Source organism: Bicyclus anynana, chromosome 1, assembly GCF_947172395.1.
Source record: "Bicyclus anynana chromosome 1, ilBicAnyn1.1, whole genome shotgun sequence".
Taxonomy (NCBI): domain Eukaryota; kingdom Metazoa; phylum Arthropoda; class Insecta; order Lepidoptera; family Nymphalidae; genus Bicyclus; species Bicyclus anynana.
Window position 1 is genome coordinate 3,464,234 of NC_069083.1, and position 20,789 is coordinate 3,485,022.

The following is a 20,789-nucleotide window of genomic DNA, read 5'->3' on the forward strand; positions in this document are numbered from 1 at the left end:
TAGACTGAGCAACATACTTCTACTTTCCGGAAAAATAAATGATCACCGCGGGATTTTTGGAAGCTCTTATTTTTTGTTTACAGACAGACACTTCAATTTGATTTATATGTATTAATTTATAATGTAATTATGAAATACAATAGCTATTTAAATATTTTTGATAAATGATTTGAAATCTTCTCTCTTGCACTGATCATCAAGTGCATTAGCTTAGCAAGTACGTACTTAGTCATACATTCCGTTATACCAGTACACCGTTTACCTACTTACTAAGTTACCTGTCATTGGACGATTAAGAGGGTTAAGTTTTGATTTTATAGGAGAAAATCCGCATTAGAAATAGGGTTGCCAACATTTCTTGAGAATAATATAGTATTTTTCATATTTAGCCATAATAAAAAATAGTACGCTTAAAGAAAATATAGTATTTTACAAATCTATACTAATATTATAAAGCTGAAGAGTTTGCTTGTTTTGATTGAACGCGCTAATCTCAGGAACTACTGGTCCGATTTGAAAAATTCTTTCAGTGTTAGATAGCTTATTTATCGAGGAAGGCTATAGGCTATATATTATCTCCATATTCCTACGGGAACGCAAATCACGCGGGTGAAACCGCGCGGCGTCAGCTAGTAAGCGATAAAACATGTTTGTTTTTCTAAAAACTATATTTATTTACACTTGCTGTGTTTTATAAAAATTAAATCAGTCAGCTGAGAATCGATAATGTTTGGATGTCTACAAAAGGTCTAAAGGTCCTACATTTTGCAACATAGTATTAGAAGATAAGAGTAGATGTTAAGATAAGATGAAAATCTTTTAGAAGAAAGAAAATTAAAATTCCCTTATTTTAGAGATACCCATATACCCTTAATAAACAAATAGTTTCCATTTAATTGTTTTCTGTGACCTTTAAGATTAAAACATTAAATCATTAACTTTATTATTAATATATTTTATACTAATGCTTTTTATGTAAATTAGTAGTTACATAATAAGAAATCAACCTTTTTCAAGGCAAATATATATACTCGTATATCACGTGACCGCGTTCAAAGCAATTTTAGAATCTAGATCAGTTATGCGAGTTTAACCATTCGTTACAAATAGCTATTATATATTATGTAAATAACTAGATATCTAAGCTAGGTCGTGCAAATGTGTTTGAATTTAAACAGAATATAAACGAAGTAAATTGTGGTAATATAGGAAGTATGTAGGGCTAATATAGTCTGCGTCAGTCAATTGATGATCTGTAACCTGCTTACCTTCCAAAGTTATCCAGGTACAATCCTCATAATGGGGATGATGACTAGGTTTGAATATATTGATTTTTATGATACATTCGGGTAAATAGTGTCAATGTTAACTAATTACTTAAAATGCAAAGATTGTCTGGATATTTGCAAAATAAATGAGATTAAAAAATTTTTTAATCTCATTGTAATTAGATGTAATTTTTACACTTTTATTGTAATTAGATGAAAATTTACACAGTTTTAGCTTCCTTACATTAAATGTGACATTTTTTAATACGGGAACTATAAACATAAACGCACAAATAACAAAGATATTAATATTAGTAATTTTGTTTGAACGCACATACATATCTAAGGATCATTACGTTACCTACGACCTCACTAGTTCGTGCCATTTTGTATGGGGCGTTTTTCAGGGATCCGTGGCAGCGCCGCAAATCTGACTCTTTAAATCCCTGTAGCTCCGAAAGTAATGATCGCAGATACCCTGTTCCTTTTACAAAATTGCTTTACTATTAGTATACTCTTGATTTAAATACAATTTAAAAAACTGTCATCATCCCTATTGGTTAGGTACCGTGCGTAAGTATTTACATGGTAAGAGCTTGGGCTGACAGAAGGGATGAATTGATGACTAGGTATGAATATATTGATTTTTATAAGATATTCGGGTAGATAATGTAAATAATTACCAATTAATACATAAACAAGATTGTCTGAATGTTTATAAAATAAATAATTTAAAAAAATTTTCAAAATCAATTAAAAATCATTTTAACATAATTCATTAATTAGATAAATAAAATCATACATTTTTAGCTTCTTTACATTAAATGTGACATTTTTTCATTACATGTAGTATATACATAAACGCATAAATAACAAAGATATTTGTTATTTTGTTTGAACACCCATACAAATATTATGTATAACGAACTTTCTCAGCGCCGACTTCATTCTTTCGTGCCATTTAATATGGAGATAATGTGCAATATTTTGCCTATGTTATCTAACCTTGATTTGTACCTACATATGTTTTCTGTGCCTTAATCACGACTCCGACTTGCCTTACGATGATTTAAACTGTTTTTGCTGATTTTTTTTATCAATTTATTAAATATAGATCCTAAAAATAAAGTCTTAATTACTAAAAATCTTAATCTTAATTAACAAAAAATACCCTGGGTAGGTACCTTAAACAACTTTATCTATATATTTTAATTGACTTAACATAAAAACTACATACATGACTGTATTTATCTATGTAAGTATGTAAAAACACCAGCACAACGAAAAATAATTATGAAAAATTAGATGTAAAAATAAATTTGCATACCACCTACATAACTAAAAGTTTATTTGCACAACAACTTCTAGGATAGGTAAAACATTAAAAAATTATGTAGGTAATTCGCGAAATAATAAGGATAATTTCTTGGTAATGGCATACGTGCCTACGTTCAAATAAAGTTTGTCCGAGATTTTAAATAACATAAAATCTAAGCATCTACGGATCTAATTTCTGATTCGATCACTCAGATGGATGTATGGATGCTGGAGGCTCAAAACCGTGTTGTTCTAACATGAGGTCTAAAAGCTCTGTGTAGTGGGTCTGTGTCTGCTTATAATGATGATGATTAGGGTAATGCAAAAGTAATACCTCTCGGATCTCGTAGGAATAGGTCGATCCGACTCCTACGAGATCCGAATCCGATCCGAATGGCATTACCTAGTTTGCAGGAGTTCTTAACCATGAATGCTACTAATATTATAAACGCGTAAGTTTGTATAAATGTTTGTATGGATACTATACAATATATATACTGAGCCGATTTGGCTGAAATTTTGGAATAAAAAGAGATTTTACTCTGGATTATCACATAGACTACTTTTCATCCCGGAAAAATCCACTGTTCCCAAGGGATTTGTGAAAAACTAAATTTCACGGACGTCCGCTAGTAAATAATAATCTTCAAAATATTGATAAATAATTGATTTGTTTGGCTATTCTCAGGGGTCGCAAACCCCTGAGGTTTCTCTGGTTTCGGAAATAAACTTCCTCAAAGCCTTTCGTATCTCTTATAGGAATAGGTCGATCCTATTCCTACAAAATCCGACAAGCTTGCAATTACTTTGTCGAAGTTCTTAACCATGAATAATTGATAATCTTTAAAATATTGATATATTATTGATTTCTTTGGCTATTCTTAGGAGGCTCTGGTATCGGAGAGAAACTTACGTAGATTGCTCATTGTCGGGTCCCGGTGGACTTGACGGATTTTCCAGAAGTATAATTTAGCAAAACAAATTAATTAAATAGGTACATCTGTTCTAAAACTGTTCGTCTATAATTCGAAAACAACTTAACTTATTTCAATCACTTCATAATTTTGTTTGCTCTAATTCAGGGGTGGTATAAAAATACTAAAACCGGGAGAAACAACTGAAAAATTTAGTAAATCAATATCGGTTTATTTTTTATGGGAACGCTGGTTGTAATGGCTTAATTGTGGGATGAAATTCACTTAATTAAGTCAAATAAGTAGGTATCGAGTAGGTATATTATGAACAATTATTGATTTCATTTGTTATTATAATTAGTCAAAATCTCTTGAGGATTCTCCAGTTTTGGAGTGAAACGTATGTAGATGATAATACGTCGCGTAGCATATAGCCGCTTGGTCAACATTTTAGTTTATCGCACTTTCAAAAATTTTATTCTGTCTATTTGTTTTCGATAAACTTGAAAGTACTGAACGAATTTTCCTGTGGTATGTACCAATTTATAGAAAGAATGGTTCATGAGGTGGGTTTCGATACTACTTTATCGTAGTTCTGTGTAAATTTTTTAAAATATGACGATTACTATTGTTGGAAATGTCGGATCAAATCAATCCTGGAAGTTATCATTGAGAACGCTGCCTAATCCCTCTGATTAACAATGCATATTCCTGTATAGATCAAAATTGGACCTTTTTGTAAAAAGTTATGCGTGGTCTTACTTTGTAATAGAATCAATGGGGAAACAATCATCCCTAATTCTCTATCCATAGGGTTGGAGTTTATGGATCTTCTATTTATCTTCCAACTAAATGGACAAGTACTTAACCGGTGTCCCAAAATTAACGCAACATTTAAAGCCGACATTTTATGTAGTAAAGTGATGAGAACCCAAAAAAAAAAAACAAATTGACAGCTGACAGTTTACGGTTAATAAAAATGGAGCGTTACACGATAGAACAACTAACTATATTTCAAAAATATTGAAAGCTTGGCGGCAGCAGTTCGAAAACTAAAGACTAAAAACTGTGTTTCCGCGTTAATTTTGGGACACCCTTTATAATTAAATAACACCCATTTTTTCACGTACGAAGACGCATGATTCCGATAATTCATTATAAATAATAATACGTACCGTGTGAAAAATCCGATTGGTTTATGAAATATTCAACTGGCTATATTACACGTATTATGGAGCCTCCGTTTTTGAGAGCGTTCAAGTCACTGTCCGCGTATAGACTGGCCGTCCGCACTGGCGCGCACTTCGGACGCTATTAATGTATTGTTTTGATCCTATTAGCTTCTTAAGCCTGTGGAAGTATGTTCGCTGTGAGATTACTGATTACGTATTTGAGATTTTTTTGCCATATAAGGATTGTTAAATAATATTTATCAATGTCCAGTTTGTTTTTAACATCAGCTACTTACGTTATTACATATTTTTTTTTTTATAAAATAAAGTCTGTGAGATTACTTGCGCACTCAAGATTGTTTTTATAACATATTGACACGCATACAGGTTTTTAAATAGCCTTGTTTTTTGGATAGCCAAGGAATGACTAGACGAGTCACTAGTGGTTAGTGGATGACGGCAATTCTGTTCGTGTCAGATTCTTCTTCAGATCCCGCGGAAACCATGCATTTTTCCGAGACGAAATCAAAATATGGACAAGAACGAACATATAAATAGACAGAATTTCGCTATTAAAATATTTTGCCTAATGACAAAAATGTAGTGATGGAATTTTGACGAAGGTCCGTCCCAGAGGAAAGGAAATTCATACAGCATAAACTCCGGTTTCTCATAAATTCATTCATATTCATTACAATAATGAATAATTATGTATATGGATGGATTTTTAAAAGGTAACCCGGCAGGAATCGTCATGTATGGTACTCTTCGTCGCCGGCACCTACTACCTAGTTTAGGCGCGATAGAGCAGAGGCCAGAGGCATAGAATAGAATACATAATATTTACAGAGGTACAGAGGTCGATAGCGTCGTTTAATTTTCATGGTCTAGTTTTCAAAAAACTAATTCTGGTTTCGGAAATCAGGTGTTTATTATGGTATATTTAATAGCTCAGATAGGTAGGTATCTGATGAAAGTAAAGAGATTAAACTGTAAAATCTAGTAAGTTGGGAGTGGGAGCGTGAGACCGTAAATGACCGTAACAATTTAGGTCTAGGTAAGTACAGCTCGCCAACGGTATCTACATTCAGTTATAAGCCTACCTACTCGTACCTAGGTAGGCAGCCTATGTTATGTTCTGTCATTCTGTGGTAGATACCTGCGTAGTTTGACACTTAGTGCGGAAATATGATTACTGAGCTGAATGTTTTGATAATAAATCACTGACTTTACTGGTTGGTACTATACAGGGTTGTTTGGCTTCCTTATTCGGTTTATTTTATTTTATTGTTTTATTTGGATTGGATAAGACAAGTCACACAAGGTAAATGTTGTAGCTGGTCTTTCCTCGTATGTATTTTCAACACCTTTTAGAAGTTCTGTTAAAATTATGTAGATGGCGCTAATTTAATGATGACAATGATGACACAGTCTACATAAAAAATTATATATTTTATTTAGATGATACTATGCATATTTTGATTAAGCGGCGACACAGAAATAATAAAAATAATCAAATCAGCAACTATAACAAGTAACAAAAAACAGATGGCGCTTCATTTGCTTTTTAGGTTTCGTTGAAGTAACTTGTTTGGAATTCTACGCATTGCCCATAGACAGCGCTTTATTTACGTAGTGTAAATATTATTATTAATAAATGAAATTGTTAGTAAAATTTCTAAAAGTGTTGGTATAAATGATAAGAAAAAAATTAAAAAACGATTTGACTAAAAATTTTTTTGACAAATTTTAAGTGAGAATAGAACACAGTACTTTTATTTGCATTAGTACATTATTTTCGTCAGTACTTTCGACTGGGAGCGTGGCGTCTCCTGTAATCCGGCTACTCGGAGGTCGGGTTCGGAGGATGGTTTGAGGTCGGGAGTCCTGGTGCTGTGTGGCCCATGTTGACCGGACGTCCACACTAAGCCTGGTATTAATATGGACCCCCCAGAGGAGTCTAGGGGGTGCAGGTTAACTAAGGAGGGGCGAACCGGGCCAGAGGGGAAACCCAGCAGCCAAAAGTCCCCGTATCGGGCAGTAGCGGGATAGCGGCCGGGAGTGGGTGCTCAGTAACAGCCTGACCAATACAATCAGACCCGATCCTTTTGTTCCCCGATAAAAAGTCCCCGTATCGGGCAGTAGCGGGATAGCGGCCGGGAGTGGGTGCTCAGTAACAGCCTGACCAATACAATCAGACCCGATCCTTTTGTTCCCCGATATAACATTTTGCATTTACTTATTTCATGAAACTATAATATGAGTATGTCGAATACAGATAATTTATCTATACTAATATTATAAAGCTGAAGAGTTTGTTTGTTTGATTGAACACGCTAATCTCAGGAACTACTGGTTTGATTTGAAAAATTCTTTTACTGCTAGATGGCCCATTTATCCAGGAAGGCTATAGGCTATGTATTATCCCCGTATTCCTACGGGAACGGGAACCACGCGAGTGAAACCGCGCGGCGTCAGCTAATTGTCAATAAAGTACGCAAGGTTGCCTACAGTTGTAGCCCAAATACCTAATACTGTAAAATTGCTAATGTACGTCGTGTTAATATTTTATTCAAGCTTGTTATTGACAATATTATTGCGTGTATGCTATATGCCTATTTGGCTAGCCTATAGTAGACATATCGGAGTTACTACATTAAACACAAATCAGCGCCGTGTATTATGCTTGTATGTAGTGCACGGCATATGCTGAGCTGTACATCCTTTTACTTTTTATTTTAAGGGTTACAGACAGACATATTTATTGACTGTCTGTAACTTTTAGATATGAATAAATTTATTTTCTTTCTTTCTTCTTTCTTTCTTTCGAAACCAGTTTCACCCCCTTCTATTTATATTGCGACAATCGGTTAGAGGGCTTATTTTAGTCACAGAAAACATATATACAAGAAAAGCTAACAGACAGATAGACTTAAGTACTTGCGAATATTGGTTTGGATAAAGGATAGAATAGATGTTTTTGAAAATTATAAAGCAGGTAGGTAAAAAGAAAACTCAATAATAATTCGTAAAAACAATATTTACTCCAACGTTTGCAAAATGTCTAAATCAATTTCACTGATGTACCTAATACTAAACGGTTTACAAAAAAAAATATCATCACGCACTTATCGGTTTATTAAAAATGCAATTATTTGGTACGATAGCCCAACAGTTAGGTACAATAGCAAATCACACGCAATTATTTGATAAACTCAATCCCAAGTACATTATCGCACGGGAGAGTCATGGCCTAACCGCTGTCGCTTATGAAGCAGTGGCCTGGGTTAAGCGTTATCAATTATTGAGATTTTTCAGCGGGCATTTCTTTCTCCATTTCAGGCATTTCGGGTTTCTCGATTTTCATTTCTTCTGGTTTTTCGATTTTCATTTTTTCCTCTTTCTTTTCGGGCATCATTTCCGAGATCTCCATCGGCTTGGCCTCTTCGGATATTTCAGCGGCGGCGGATCTTTCTTGTGGGTCCTCTGGGGTGGGGTCTTCTTTCTTCTGTTAGGAAAATCAACAATTATTCTTATTTAGGTACTCAATAGGTTTTGGGTCTTTGGAAGTTCCCGTCCAGTCCGGTTCGTATACTGACTGAAAATTGGGTTTTTATTTTTTTTATTCTTTTCAAGTTAGCCCTTGACTACAATCTCACCTGATGGTAAGTGATGATGCAGTCTAAGATGGAAGCGGGCTAACTTGTTAGGAGGAGGATGAAAATCCACACCCCTTCCGGTTTCTACACGGCATCGTACCGGAACGCTAAATCGCTTGGCGGTACGTCTTTGCCGGTAGGGTGGTAACTAGCCACGGCCGAAGCCTCCCACCAGCCAGACCTGGACAAATTAAGAAAATCTCAATCTGCCCAGCCAGGGATTGAACCCAGTACCTCCGTCTTGTAAATCCACCGCGCATACCACTGCGCCACGGAGGCCGTCAAAACTTTTTAAAATCGATTGATACTCGTAGATTCTGGAAAATTTGCAGCAAATTTTGACGTAGGCGCTACAGCACTGTGTGTGTGTGTAATTATATTATAGTGTTAATAAATAGTATAGATGTAAATGAGCTGGAAGTTGGATTATAAATTTGATAAGTATGATTTTTTTTGGTCTAAATGGGTATCAGGACCGAAGTGTTTGGAAGTTTACAAAAAAGATTATGCAGCTGCCTGCAGTGATGACGATATTTCAAATTTTTTTATGAAATAACACAAGAATAATTTGTAATAGAAGATCAATCAGCAATTATTACTATAATACCTACTCTATATCCCCGCATTTATAATTTTCAGTGTAACATACAAAAGACGAACGAACCGTGATAGCGCAGTGGATATGACCTCTGTCTTCGATTTGGACGGCATTGCGGGGTATGCACCTCCAACTTTTCACATGTCCTTTTCAAGAAATTAAATATCACGTGTCTCAAACAGTGAAGGAAAAAAATCGTAAGAAAACCTGCACACCTGAAAATTTTCTTAATTCTCTACGTGTGTGAAGTCTGCCAATACGCATTTGGCCAGCGTGGTGCATTCTGCAACCTTTTCATTCTGGGAGGAGACTCGTGCCGTGCAACAGTGAGCCGACTATGGGTTGTTAATGAGGATACAAAAGAAACAGTAATACTCTCTTACCACAACAGGCGCGACTTTCTCTTCCGTTGCAATGATGTCAACGTTGGCGATAGGGGCGCTCTTAGCATCGATGATGTCTTCAGTCTTCACACTCAGAGGGTCGGCGGCAGGGCTGGGCAGCAGGTTGCAGTCGGCCTGGCTGGTCTTCACGAAGAACGTCCTCGAGATGCGGTAGCGGTCCAGCACGGAGTATGCGTACTGCATCACTAGAGGTGGGGCTAGCCTGTCTCTGGTAAGGATCCAGGCGTTTTCTGGTGATGAAAGGAAAAAATTACAAATTTAGGTTTTTTCATGAATTCGCAGACGTCCGCGACTTCGTTCGCGTGGTATTTTTCCTGGATAAAATGTGTTGATCCAGAGTAAAATCTATTTACATGCCAAATTTAGGCAAATCGCTTCAGTAGCCGTTGTTGATAATGTAATGAACAATGTGTACGTAAATGGTGTTTAGAACAAAGATATCGTTCTGAAAATACTTTACTTAGACTAGATACGGTTTTCATTCATGGCACTCTACTATGTAGAACCACAGAAAAGAAAATCTCCTAAACAAGCCGAATGAAAGAGACAAATTAATAGGTATGCAATCCATTCACCTGTTACAATAACCATAGCCTTCAAACTGGAACACATTAATTTTGCAAATATAAAAAAGACCAAAGAAATTCTCCACAAATTAAGTAACCCAATCGAGTACAAAAAGTCCATACTTTGTCCTCGTAACTGAATCTTATAGGTTTACCATAGATATGTCGTTTACTCTTAGTGGGATGTTTTCCAAAGTATAGAACCATAGACTATCTACACTCAAATGTCTGACAATTGGAAAATATTTGAGCCATCTTTGAATGAGATGGAGGGAGGTGGAAGTTAGATTTCTCACATGCGTTACAAAATCGCACTAGTTGTTCAAACATATTTCTTGACATACATGCAGCTTCCCCAGAATTATGGTAGTCTGCTTTGTTCTCAACTAATTCTGTATCAACCGCCCTTGTAGCAGAAGTAGCTTTTCGGACGTGCCTAGTCACTAGGATATCGTGCCTAATACTGCTATTTCGATTAGATTTATTACAATATCAACTGAACCATAATTTGACCAACTTTTGTTATTGGCTACCGAGGCATAGTTATTATTTTCCGAACTATTGGTTTATTTTCAAAAGACTATTTAAAGGAATGGGAATATCAGTCATAATTAAAAAGATATGGTATCTTTTTAATTATGACTGATATTCCCATTCCCCTCCAACTAGTCGGGAATGACTGAGGAAGGAGGAAAGAAGATTAGGAGTGGGTACGACAATAGACCAACGGAGCGGGGATCGAACCACTATCGGTGATGAGTCCGACCGCTCTTACCGTTGAGCTATTGAGGCTCATTGTTATTGGTTATCGAGGTGAATACTTACGGATATGCACAGGTCCGATCCCGCTGCAAGACCACATGACGGCAAAGTTATCGTAGTCCGTATCGAGGATACTGTATTCATTGTCATAACTGTTCGGCATAGTGGAGTACTTGATGATCAAGCGACCCTCGCCTTCTCTTCCGATCGTCTGCATGGAACCTCCCATTACACGCTTCATTCCCGTTCTGGAATAAGCCATAAGGACAGTCTTAGATGACTACGCATTCAGTCAAAAGTCAAAAAAGTCAAAACTCAAAATTCATTTATTTCAAATAGGCTTAGTTTACAAGCTCTTTCAAAACGTCAGGTAATAATATTAAACTTAAGATAATGGTGATAATAATCATTCGAAAACTTAAAATTAAAGTTACGAGGGTTACGAGGCATTACGTTGATCTGAGAAGTTAGCTAGTTTGGAAGGATGCAAGCAGGGAACGAAGAATCAAATCTTTTCTCTACACAAAAGTTATCGATATTTATTTTATTTTATTTATTTATAATAACTATAATGCACAAACAAAAAAAAATAACGAAGAACACAATAATTTTACAGGTATAAGGCGACCTTATCACTAATAGTGATCTCTTCCAGGCAACCTAACCTTAGGTAAATGATCTAAATATCCTGTGAGACCGGAAATTGCAATACAATAAATAAATACAATAGTATAATAAATATACTTGAAAAAATATACAATACAAATTAATTATTTCCATATCATAAAATCCAAAATTTTAACTTCTATGGTTTGATCTACTAATTTTTCATTTTATTATTTTTACAAGTTCGCCCTTGACTACAATCTCACCTGATGGTAATTTATGATGCAAACTAAGATTAAGATGGAAGCGGGTTAACTTGTTAGGAGGAGGATTAAAATCGACACCCTTTCGGTTTCAACACGATCGTACATTCGTACCAGTACGCTAAATCGCTTGAGTCGGTGCGTCTTTGCCGGTAACTAGCCCTTTTAGGCTTTGGGGTATAAAAACTGATATCCGAGGTCTTGATAGGTACTTTTTTTTTTCTTTACAAGTTAGCCCTGGACTACAATCTCACCTGATGGTAAGTGATGATGCAGTCTAAGATGGAAGCGGGCTAACTTGTTAGGAGGAGGATGAAAATCCACACCCCTTTCGGTTTCTACACGGCATCGTACCGGAACGCTAAATCGCTTGGCGGTACGTCTTTGCCGGTAGGGTGGTAACTAGCCACGGCTGAAGCCTCCCACCAGACCTAGACTAATTAAGAAAATCTCAATATGCCCAGCCGGGGATCGAACCCAGGACCTCCGTTTTGTAAATCCACCGCGCATACCACTGCGCCACGGAGTCCGTCAAAATGATACTTACAATGCGTTGGTGATCTCATTGTTGACGAGTATCCTTCCCTCAGGAGTGCTCTCGTACTTCGTGGTTACGCAGCGCGAGCCCAGCTCGGACACGGTGAAGAACCGCTCGGCCTCGTACCACGTGCCCAAAAAACGGTTCACGTTGAAGTTGGCCATCGGCTGCAACAGACAATACAAATTCAAGTTCATCTTTGTCTCAAGCTTCAATATCTACGGTTAAGAGACTGATTCAACACTACGCTGAGAAAAAATCCATGGAAACACTTAAAATACGTAGCAAACCAGAAGCTCCTTATGTTACATGCTATTGCTTCTAAACGGCACAGTAAGCTACACCGTATACAGCATCTACTCGCATCTACTCCTATTTTACGTCATCATCATCATCATCATATTAGCCGATGGACGTCCACTGCAGGACATAGGCCTTTTGTGAAACTTCCAAACATCACGATACTGAGCCACCTGCATCCAGCGAATCCCTGCGACTCGCTTGATGTCGTCAGTCCACCTGGTCAGTCAGTCCTATTTTACGTAAGTAGCTGATTTAAGTAGCCCAAATGAGCTACTTACGTATCCTCGAGGAAAATGAGGGGGTGTTTCTAAACTTTAGCGTGTCATATTACGTAATTTTGAGTAGGTGTTAATATATAGTTTTATTTTTTCAAGACGTTTAAATCATAAAGATTGTAACTAGATTTTCAGACATTTCTTTCAGATACGGCTTTAATTAACACAACACTAACTTGGTACCGCCTTCAAGCTGATCATAGTACGATTTTATTTTTCGCTTTTTAGTTTAGTAGAAACATTTTTGTGATATTGAAGTCGGTTGTATTTTTTTTATTAAAATTTTTAAGAAATAAATATCTCGCGTTTCAAACGTTGAAGGAAAAGCATCGCCAGGAAACCTACTAATAATTTACTTAACGGGGATGATGACTAGGTTTGAATATGTAGTAAAGCAATTTTATAAATAAATTAGTAGTATGCTAATATAGCATTGGTACTCCTTTTTATACAAATTAAAAAACTGTCATCATCACTAACATTCCGTATTGGGCCAGCGTGGTGGCCTAAGGCTTAACCCCTATCATTCTGACTGACTGAGGAGACTCGTGCTCAGTTGATAATGATGATGATGATGATTACCTATAGCGCCAAAGAATGTGTCGATGGAAACCGAAAGTTAGATGAACGTAGTGTAATGTCATCAACCCTACAACCGGTCTGCCTCCAGTAGCGCCCGGCAACTTACATAAGTAAAAGTGCTAGCTCGGACGTAGTTTAAGGTCAACAGATCGCTAATAATAGAAGTATGGTAAATTTTCTATTGTATGTAAAACGAAAGTTATGCCATTTTTATACATTTAACAAAAATATACAAAGTTTTATAAAATTGATATATCCTACTTATGTCAAGAAGTCATCATGAGATTTTTACTTGTTCGAACTTTTTCCGCTACGTAATCAAATAAAAAAATATAAAGACGAAAAAAACGCAAGTACATTATCGTCATCATGAAAACTTACACCATTTTTATATGAGGAGTTGATGTTATGATTAAACCAGTAGCGTAGGTACACAAGGGTTTTATTTACGGAAGGCATAAATATTATTTATATAAGTTCATCGACTTTTTGTAATATAAATGTTAAATATTGGTAAAAAGTAGTTGATTTTATTAAATTAAAGCAGTATTTTATAAGGGATAAATTAATATAATCGAAAGATTCCAATTGACGAGCTGCTTAAGAATCGACTGTATCTAATTTATTAATACAACATGGTACCCTATTGGCATTGTTGTTACCAATATTAGTCCACTCAAATGATAGGAAGTGGTTCTAATTTAGTTTTCAAGATCAGACTAATAACAAAAAAGATTTAAACTAAAGCTTAAAAGGATAACATGGTAATTTACTACGGTAAGTAAAAAGAAAGAAAATAACTACATGGTAATTGGTAGTATATTAGGTACTTAATTTGAATAAAGCTATAGACCACTTCCATGGTACCATATAATAAGTTGTTTTTACCAATAATGGTCAAATCGAATGGTAGGAAATTATTCTAATTTAGTTTCAAGATTAGACCAATAACAAATAGAGATAATCAAATTAAGGCTTAAAGGGTAACATGGTAATTAATTACAGTTATTTATTTATTTATTTATTTGTAACTAACAACGTTTTAACAAAATATGTACAAAAAATATAAAATAAACAATAATAAGGCCACATACAGTTACAAAGAAAGTTGGTTGCAATATTAAGTAGGTATAACAAGTGAAAATGAAAAATAATTTTTAAAAGAAATGATTGTGAATAGAAAAATATTATTAAGTTAATCACATATAAGAAAAATAGTACAAAATTTATTTAAAAATAATATACAATAATAATAATATGTAATATAATATACATGGTAACTACATGGTATACATATAGTAATTTAAATAAAGTACAAAGTTTTGTTCAAAGAAAACTCACCTGATAATCAGGACACCATCCTAGCGATGGGATCTGCGCCGACGCCGTCGCGACCAGGAGCAGTGCTGATAGTCTTAACATCTTGGAGATCAGGTGGAGTCTGGGGTTGAGACGGGAATGATGTCCCACGTCCCGGTGTACGCTTTTAAACCCTCCCCGTGAACCGGTCTGGAACCCTCTAATGTGAGTCTAGGTTGATTTATATTATGCTATCATTGATATAGCAAAGTCCTAGATAGGTAATAAAAGGAAGAACCTACAGGTTATAAAATTAAAAAAAAAAATGGTGCGGTCTCAACCACCATTTTTTAAAAAGGTGCATAATATCGATCCGTGATAGCCTAGTGGATATGTTTGGAGGGTGTAGATTCGAATTCGGTTCAGGGCATGCACCCATAAAAATTTTCAGTTGTGTGCATTTTAAGAAATTATATATCACGTGTCTCAAACGGTGAAGCAAAAACATCGTGAGGAAACCTGCATATCCGAGATTTTTTTTAATCCCAAGGTGTGCGAAGCCTGCCAATCCGCATTGAGCCAGCGTGGTGGACTATTAGCCTAATCCCTCTCATTCTGAGAGGAGACTCGTGCTCTACAGTTATCCGGACATGGGTGGTTCATGGCATTATTAAAATGTTGGGAAAATATTTAAAAATCGTGTATTAATACACGATTTTTAAGCTTTTGTTACCTGAACTGTTTCAATAATTAATTATTGAAACAGTTCAGGTAAAAAAGCTTACCATACATGTCTTTTATTAACATTTGCCATATCTTTTAAATATGACTATAATTCCCAATCTTCAATTTCTTAGAGTATTCTTGAGAAATTGAGGTTTGTATTAGGACTTAGGAGTGGGTTAATAAATCGGTGGCATTAATACAACGTAATGATGTAAATAATATTACTTCGTTCAAATGATTTTATCACTTGCTACTACAATTACTACACAAATGCGAAGTTATTTCGTTGAAATAAACATGTAGGCTATTGAAAATACGAAAAATCACTGTCTGTTTAAGTTTTAAATGTAGGTATGTTTAGGCACACCGTACATAATTATTATAGTCTGTCGGTCAGTTTTGTTTGTAGCGACGTTTTGTGTCACATTTTCGGAAGTGCATTTCTATGTTTTTGTATATCATGGTTGATTTATAATATGCCGTAATGAATTTTGCAACGAGCCTTGTTATGCACATATGGTGGTAATTATGGCATTGTTCTTTTTGCGCGGCGGCAGACGGGATGTCGTTGCTGCATCGGCGAGTTTTTGTTTACCTGTCTAAGAATAGTGCCTTGAGTTTTTATTTGCTTAACTACTTTGAAAGGAGAATTTCAATATGGCTGGGTTTTACTTTCTTAGAATACAATCATCATCATCTTCACAATTTTTGATGGGTGTTGAAGGCACAGGCCTCCTCTCTTTTAGGCAGAGAGTTTCGGAATAAGTTCCAAAACTCTCTCCATTGTTATAAGTAACAACCACGCTTCAAGACTTATGTAACAGTAATGTAATTTCTTCTTGCAAGAGTCAATATTATATATTATATAGAAGTAAATTTTGTGGTACTTGTCGTAAATTCTTTTATTACTAGAAAGCCACTTTATTGATGAATGTCACAGACTTTAGTTTATCCCCGTATTCTTACGGGGACGAGAACTGTGCGGGTGAAATCGCGGGGCTTTGGCTAGTGAAAAATATTTTTATATACTTACATTTTCATGACCCAATATTAACTCTGTTTTTCAAACTGAGAAAATTAAAAAAAAATAATCAAAATTTTGAAGAATAGTTTCATGAATCAACTTTAGCTATTCAATACGTAAACTCTAGTTTAAAACTTCTACCAGCGAAGGCAGATCAATATTCTTTTTCAAATTTCCCGTAAAACCGTTTCGCTTACTTCAAATCGAAGTAATACAAATACTAAAGCCAAACCCAATGTGGAATATTTATCAACAAAGAAATGAAAAATGAGGGTATATATAGTCATTTTACCTAATCATTATCATCATCATATCATCATATAATATAGCCTTTTGAAGGGCCAAACATCACGATCCTGAGCCGACTCCATCCAGCGAATCCCTGCGACTCGCTTAATGCCGTCAGTCCACATGGTGGGGGGTCAACAAACACTGCGCTTTCTAGTGCGGGGTCGCCGAAAAAAAAAAGTTTCGCGACTCGTTGAGCTATGTCGGTCTTTGACTTTGGTTCTTTTGCGGATCTCCTAATTACTGATGCGATCACGCAGAGATACTGCGAGCATAAGTCGTACCATCGACCGCTAAGCCTTCTTATGAGATCCATAGTTATCGACCAAGTCTCGGAACCATAGGTCATCACTGGTAACACGCACTGTTTTAAGACTTGCTCACGAATTTCGGGGAAATTTCGGTCGAAAAGATATCGCGGAGTTTCCCGAATGCTGCCCAATCGAATTGGATTACTACACCTAAGTGAGCCGTGATAGCCGGCTGCCGAATCTGAGGCAGAGGTCCACTGGGACCTCTGCCTTCGTTTGAGTGTGGTGGAGGAGGGTGTGTGTTCGAATCCGGTTAGAAGCACCTCCATCTTTTCAGTTGTGACTTGTGTGCATTTTATGAAATTAAATATCACGTGTCTCAAACGATGAAGGAAAAACATCGTGAGGAAACCTGCATACCTGAGAATTTTCTTAATTCTCTGCGTCTTCTACCTTCATTTCATTACACTCTCTACAAATATAGAGATGAATTCGAAACTTGCACTTGCGAGTTATTCAAAACAACGTTACAGAATAGCCCTCCAGAAAATTTTGCAGTGTATTATTTTGTGTGTCAATTTATTATATTAATTTGTTATGTTATGTTTACCATTATCTCTTTAACCATAATATTAAATAAATCTATACTAATATATAAATGCGAAAGTAAGACTGTTAGTATGTTAACTTATCAAGGCTAAACCACTAAACCAATTTAGATGAAATTTTGTATAGAGATAAATTGGACCTTGGAGCTGGGCTAAACTTCTCTTTATCTTGAAAAAAGCCACGGCGGGATTTCTAAAAACATAAATTCACGCAAACGGAGTCCTTAATAAACGCAACCTATAAATAATTAATACTTAATATGAAGAATTTCACTTGTCACTTCAGCATCATAAGCTAAGCTAATTTAGTTTTAGGTATATTCATAAATAGTATATTGCTTCATATTAAATAAAAAAAAAAAAAATAGTACAATTATTTATACTAGCTATGTCAATAATATTTAACTAGGCTAAACTTAGGGCACATAGTTCGAAGAGCCGATGGACGTTGGGGTCCCAAAGTGCTAGAATGGCGACCCCGCACTAGTAAGCGCAGCGTTGGCTGACCCCCCACCATGTGGACTGACGACATCAAGCGAGCCGCAGGACTTCGCTGGATGCAGATGGCTCAGTATGGTGATGTTTGGAAGTCCCTACAAAAGGCCTATGTCCTGCAGTGGACGTCCATCGGCTGATATGATGATGATTAGGCTAAACTTATTATAAAAATAAAATAAAAGGGAATATCATTATATCTACAACTATAAAATTAAAATAAATTAAAACTAATACCTAAAAATACTTATCAAAACTTGCCGCCCTTGGTAGGGTGCCCATCACGCAGGAATGTATAAGTGTATTAGTGTATTTTACTTTACTGATCAGCTTATTACAAAAGTATAGTTGTTGCAGCAATTCTTCAAGAAAGACATATTCGTTGTACCTGGAGAGTAAAGTTTCGGAATGTTCCCATGCAGTTGCAGGCCCATAGATCGCTGCAAAAAGAACCGAGCCATCTGCCTTTACCGGTTTCATTCCTGGCGATCTTTTTGTTTTCTATCCTTTCTATCTATTTTTATACTTTAGAGTGTGTGCACACAGTAATAATTCAAGACAAGTTGTTTGTATGTAACGTAGCGTATGCGCTACAATTTGTCGCTTTCACGACAGCTACGCAATAAGATATGGAAAATTGTAGAAAAGAAAAACCTCATTGAATTATTATTATTTGTTTGCTATTCAGTACAAAGCTTTCATGATGATATGAATATGCTTGATGCTTGGACTATATTTATAGATCTATTGCTAGATGCAATAATTGACGAGGTGTGGTATAAATTCAATAAAGTTGTTGTTCTTTTCGATACATAACGTACGCACCCTAAAATTAGTAGTCCGCTTTAATTCCGTTTATTTATTTTTATATAATCCAAAGACAGAAAGGGCCGTTGCACATCAGAAAAGCAAATCGCATTACTCTATGATATATGAGATATTCGAATAAGAATATAATTATTATAAGGAAGAATAAGAATAAAGGGCGTCCATTGAAACAGATCAAAATGGAGAAGATTCAGGTAATGGTGAAAAAGGTAGAAGACAAGTTCGACGTCGGCGAAAATTCGCTGTAATGTTGTTGGAAGGTTTAGGGCGGGTGCTATTCAAATTATTTGTGGTGCAGTGGCGTAGCATGCATTGGAGGGGCCTGTATCAAAATTAAGTGACGAGCCCTAATAGACAAGTGACAAATTCCCAAAAATCTCTTTAGTTTTTATTTTTTCCTAACTCTCAACACAAAGTAAAATCCAAAAACTCTCAACACAAAGTAAAACCAAAATTATTGTTGTAACATACTTACTTACATACCAAGAAGTAATTTTATTTTGGTTTTGAGTGTGCAAATAATGAAATAAACAATGCAAATGCTTAGATTTCCAATTTTTACAAAATTTATTTAATATAGCTAGTTTTATAAGTTTTTTTTTCGGGAAACACCATGATAAGTTAAATTGTAGACAACATTTTACAAATTTTTGCTTTCACACGTAAGGGGCCTTTGTAGTCCGGGGGCCCCGTATTATTGATATGTCTGATTTGGTGGTAGCCACGCCTCTGCTGTGATGTTATCATCGCCTGTCGAATGGGGTGGGTGCCGGTAACGGGAAAGTTGTTGGTTTTTACTGATTAGGAAACAATAAGAATAAGCATATTAGATATTGGATTCATTACAATGTCAAAAAGATATATGTATGTTATTCAGCGAACTATTGATCCAAGACAGAATTGTCTATTTCTTGTCGCCGGTGTGTAGAAGCTACTTATTTGTTTACTTAGCCTCTTTTTGTTAGGCTTATTAGACTTTTGCGGTATGATGGTTCTATGTGAATGTTGTTGCAGATATTTTAATAGGACAGACATTTATGTACTTTAACCTTATTTATGAATACATAGTATATACTCACCTGAATTGTTAATAGGTAGACGTGTATGTACCGACATGTATGTACAACATTGCTTAGTAATGCATGTGCACTGCATTACTAATAATTATCAACATCATTACCATCATCATCATCATCATCACCATCATCGTCATCATCATCATCATCATCATAAACAAAAAACATTATCATATACAACATTGGAGTAATTTTTTTTTTTTAACAATACTTGCTGCTGAAAAATCTCGTCGAAAAGCTTTTTTTCGGATAAGTGAAAAAAAGTAACATCACGTGTCTCAAATGCTGAAGGAAAACCATCGTGAGGAAACCTGAGAACTATCTTAATTTTCTACGTTTGTGAAGTCTGCCAACGTTTTGGGTCAGCGTGGTGGACCATTAGCCTAACCCTTCTCATTCTGAGAGGAGACTCGTGGTCAACTGTGAGCCGGCGGCTGTTAATGATGAAAAATTATGATACACTTTTCTCTTCTACCCCCGTAAAAAGAGGCGTGTTATTAATGACTGTACTGTATTGTATGTACATATTGTGTTTTGAAAATTCCGAATTTCCGATTCCGAATTCTGTTCTGCTGACTTCTGATAACTGATTAATGATTATCTTATCTCAACAAATACAAAACAACTAACAAGAACATCAACAGACCAACCCAAGTAACTAACAAAACATTAAACAACTCAATCTGTTGATAAGGTGTAAATTGTAATTGCATGTGCATGCATGCATTGTGCTGTGCAGTTGTGTACTAAAGATGTTATTTAATATTTTATTTAATTTCTATGAAGTCTTAGGTCATGGTCAGACTAAAGACTTGTCAAAAATATGCGGTATCAAACCGCGGGCGTCGCTAGTAGCAACGAGGTAAAGTTTGTTTGTAGGTACTGCAACGTATCTCGTCTCAGTATTTACTATTTTCAGAAAGCAATGTTCTAGCGCGGATTTAAAATGGCGTGATATATAACAACG

The 20,789-nt window shown here is 35.7% G+C and overlaps 2 protein-coding genes across 2 annotated transcripts in view; both read right to left on the reverse strand.

The window, feature by feature from the left end:
• The window catches only part of LOC112055889 (apolipoprotein D-like), a 16,437-nt gene extending 11,604 nt beyond the window's left edge, over positions 1–4,833 (reverse strand). The window contains exon 1 of the mRNA XM_052882880.1: positions 4,675–4,833. The gene's annotated coding sequence lies outside the window, so the exon portion shown is untranslated. The remainder of the gene's footprint in view (positions 1–4,674) is intronic.
• A 2,860-nt stretch (positions 4,834–7,693) lies between these two features.
• LOC112054561 (apolipoprotein D) lies at positions 7,694–14,739 on the reverse strand. The gene is made up of 5 exons (XM_024094393.2): positions 14,569–14,739; positions 12,077–12,234; positions 10,724–10,908; positions 9,312–9,562; positions 7,694–8,179 (listed from the first exon to the last, which is right to left on the reverse strand). Exons 1-5 carry the CDS (start codon positions 14,647–14,649, stop codon positions 7,973–7,975), a joined length of 882 nt encoding a protein of 293 aa, XP_023950161.2. The 5' UTR covers positions 14,650–14,739; the 3' UTR covers positions 7,694–7,972.
• Between the last annotated feature and the right edge of the window lie 6,050 nt (positions 14,740–20,789).

What these genes read in the sequence shown, in the direction of transcription:
- LOC112054561 (XM_024094393.2), bottom strand. Translation starts at nt 14,649, where the DNA reads ATGTTAAGACTATCAGCACTGCTCCTGGTCGCGACGGCGTCGGCGCAG. An exon ending in GATGGTGTCCTGATTATCAG is followed by an intron (nt 12,235 to 14,568) that starts GTGAGTTTTCTT and finishes TGTCTGTTGCAG; the next exon opens with CCGATGGCCAACTTCAACGT. An exon ending in AATGAGATCACCAACGCATT is followed by an intron (nt 10,909 to 12,076) that starts GTAAGTATCATT and finishes GGCTTATTCCAG; the next exon opens with AACGGGAATGAAGCGTGTAA.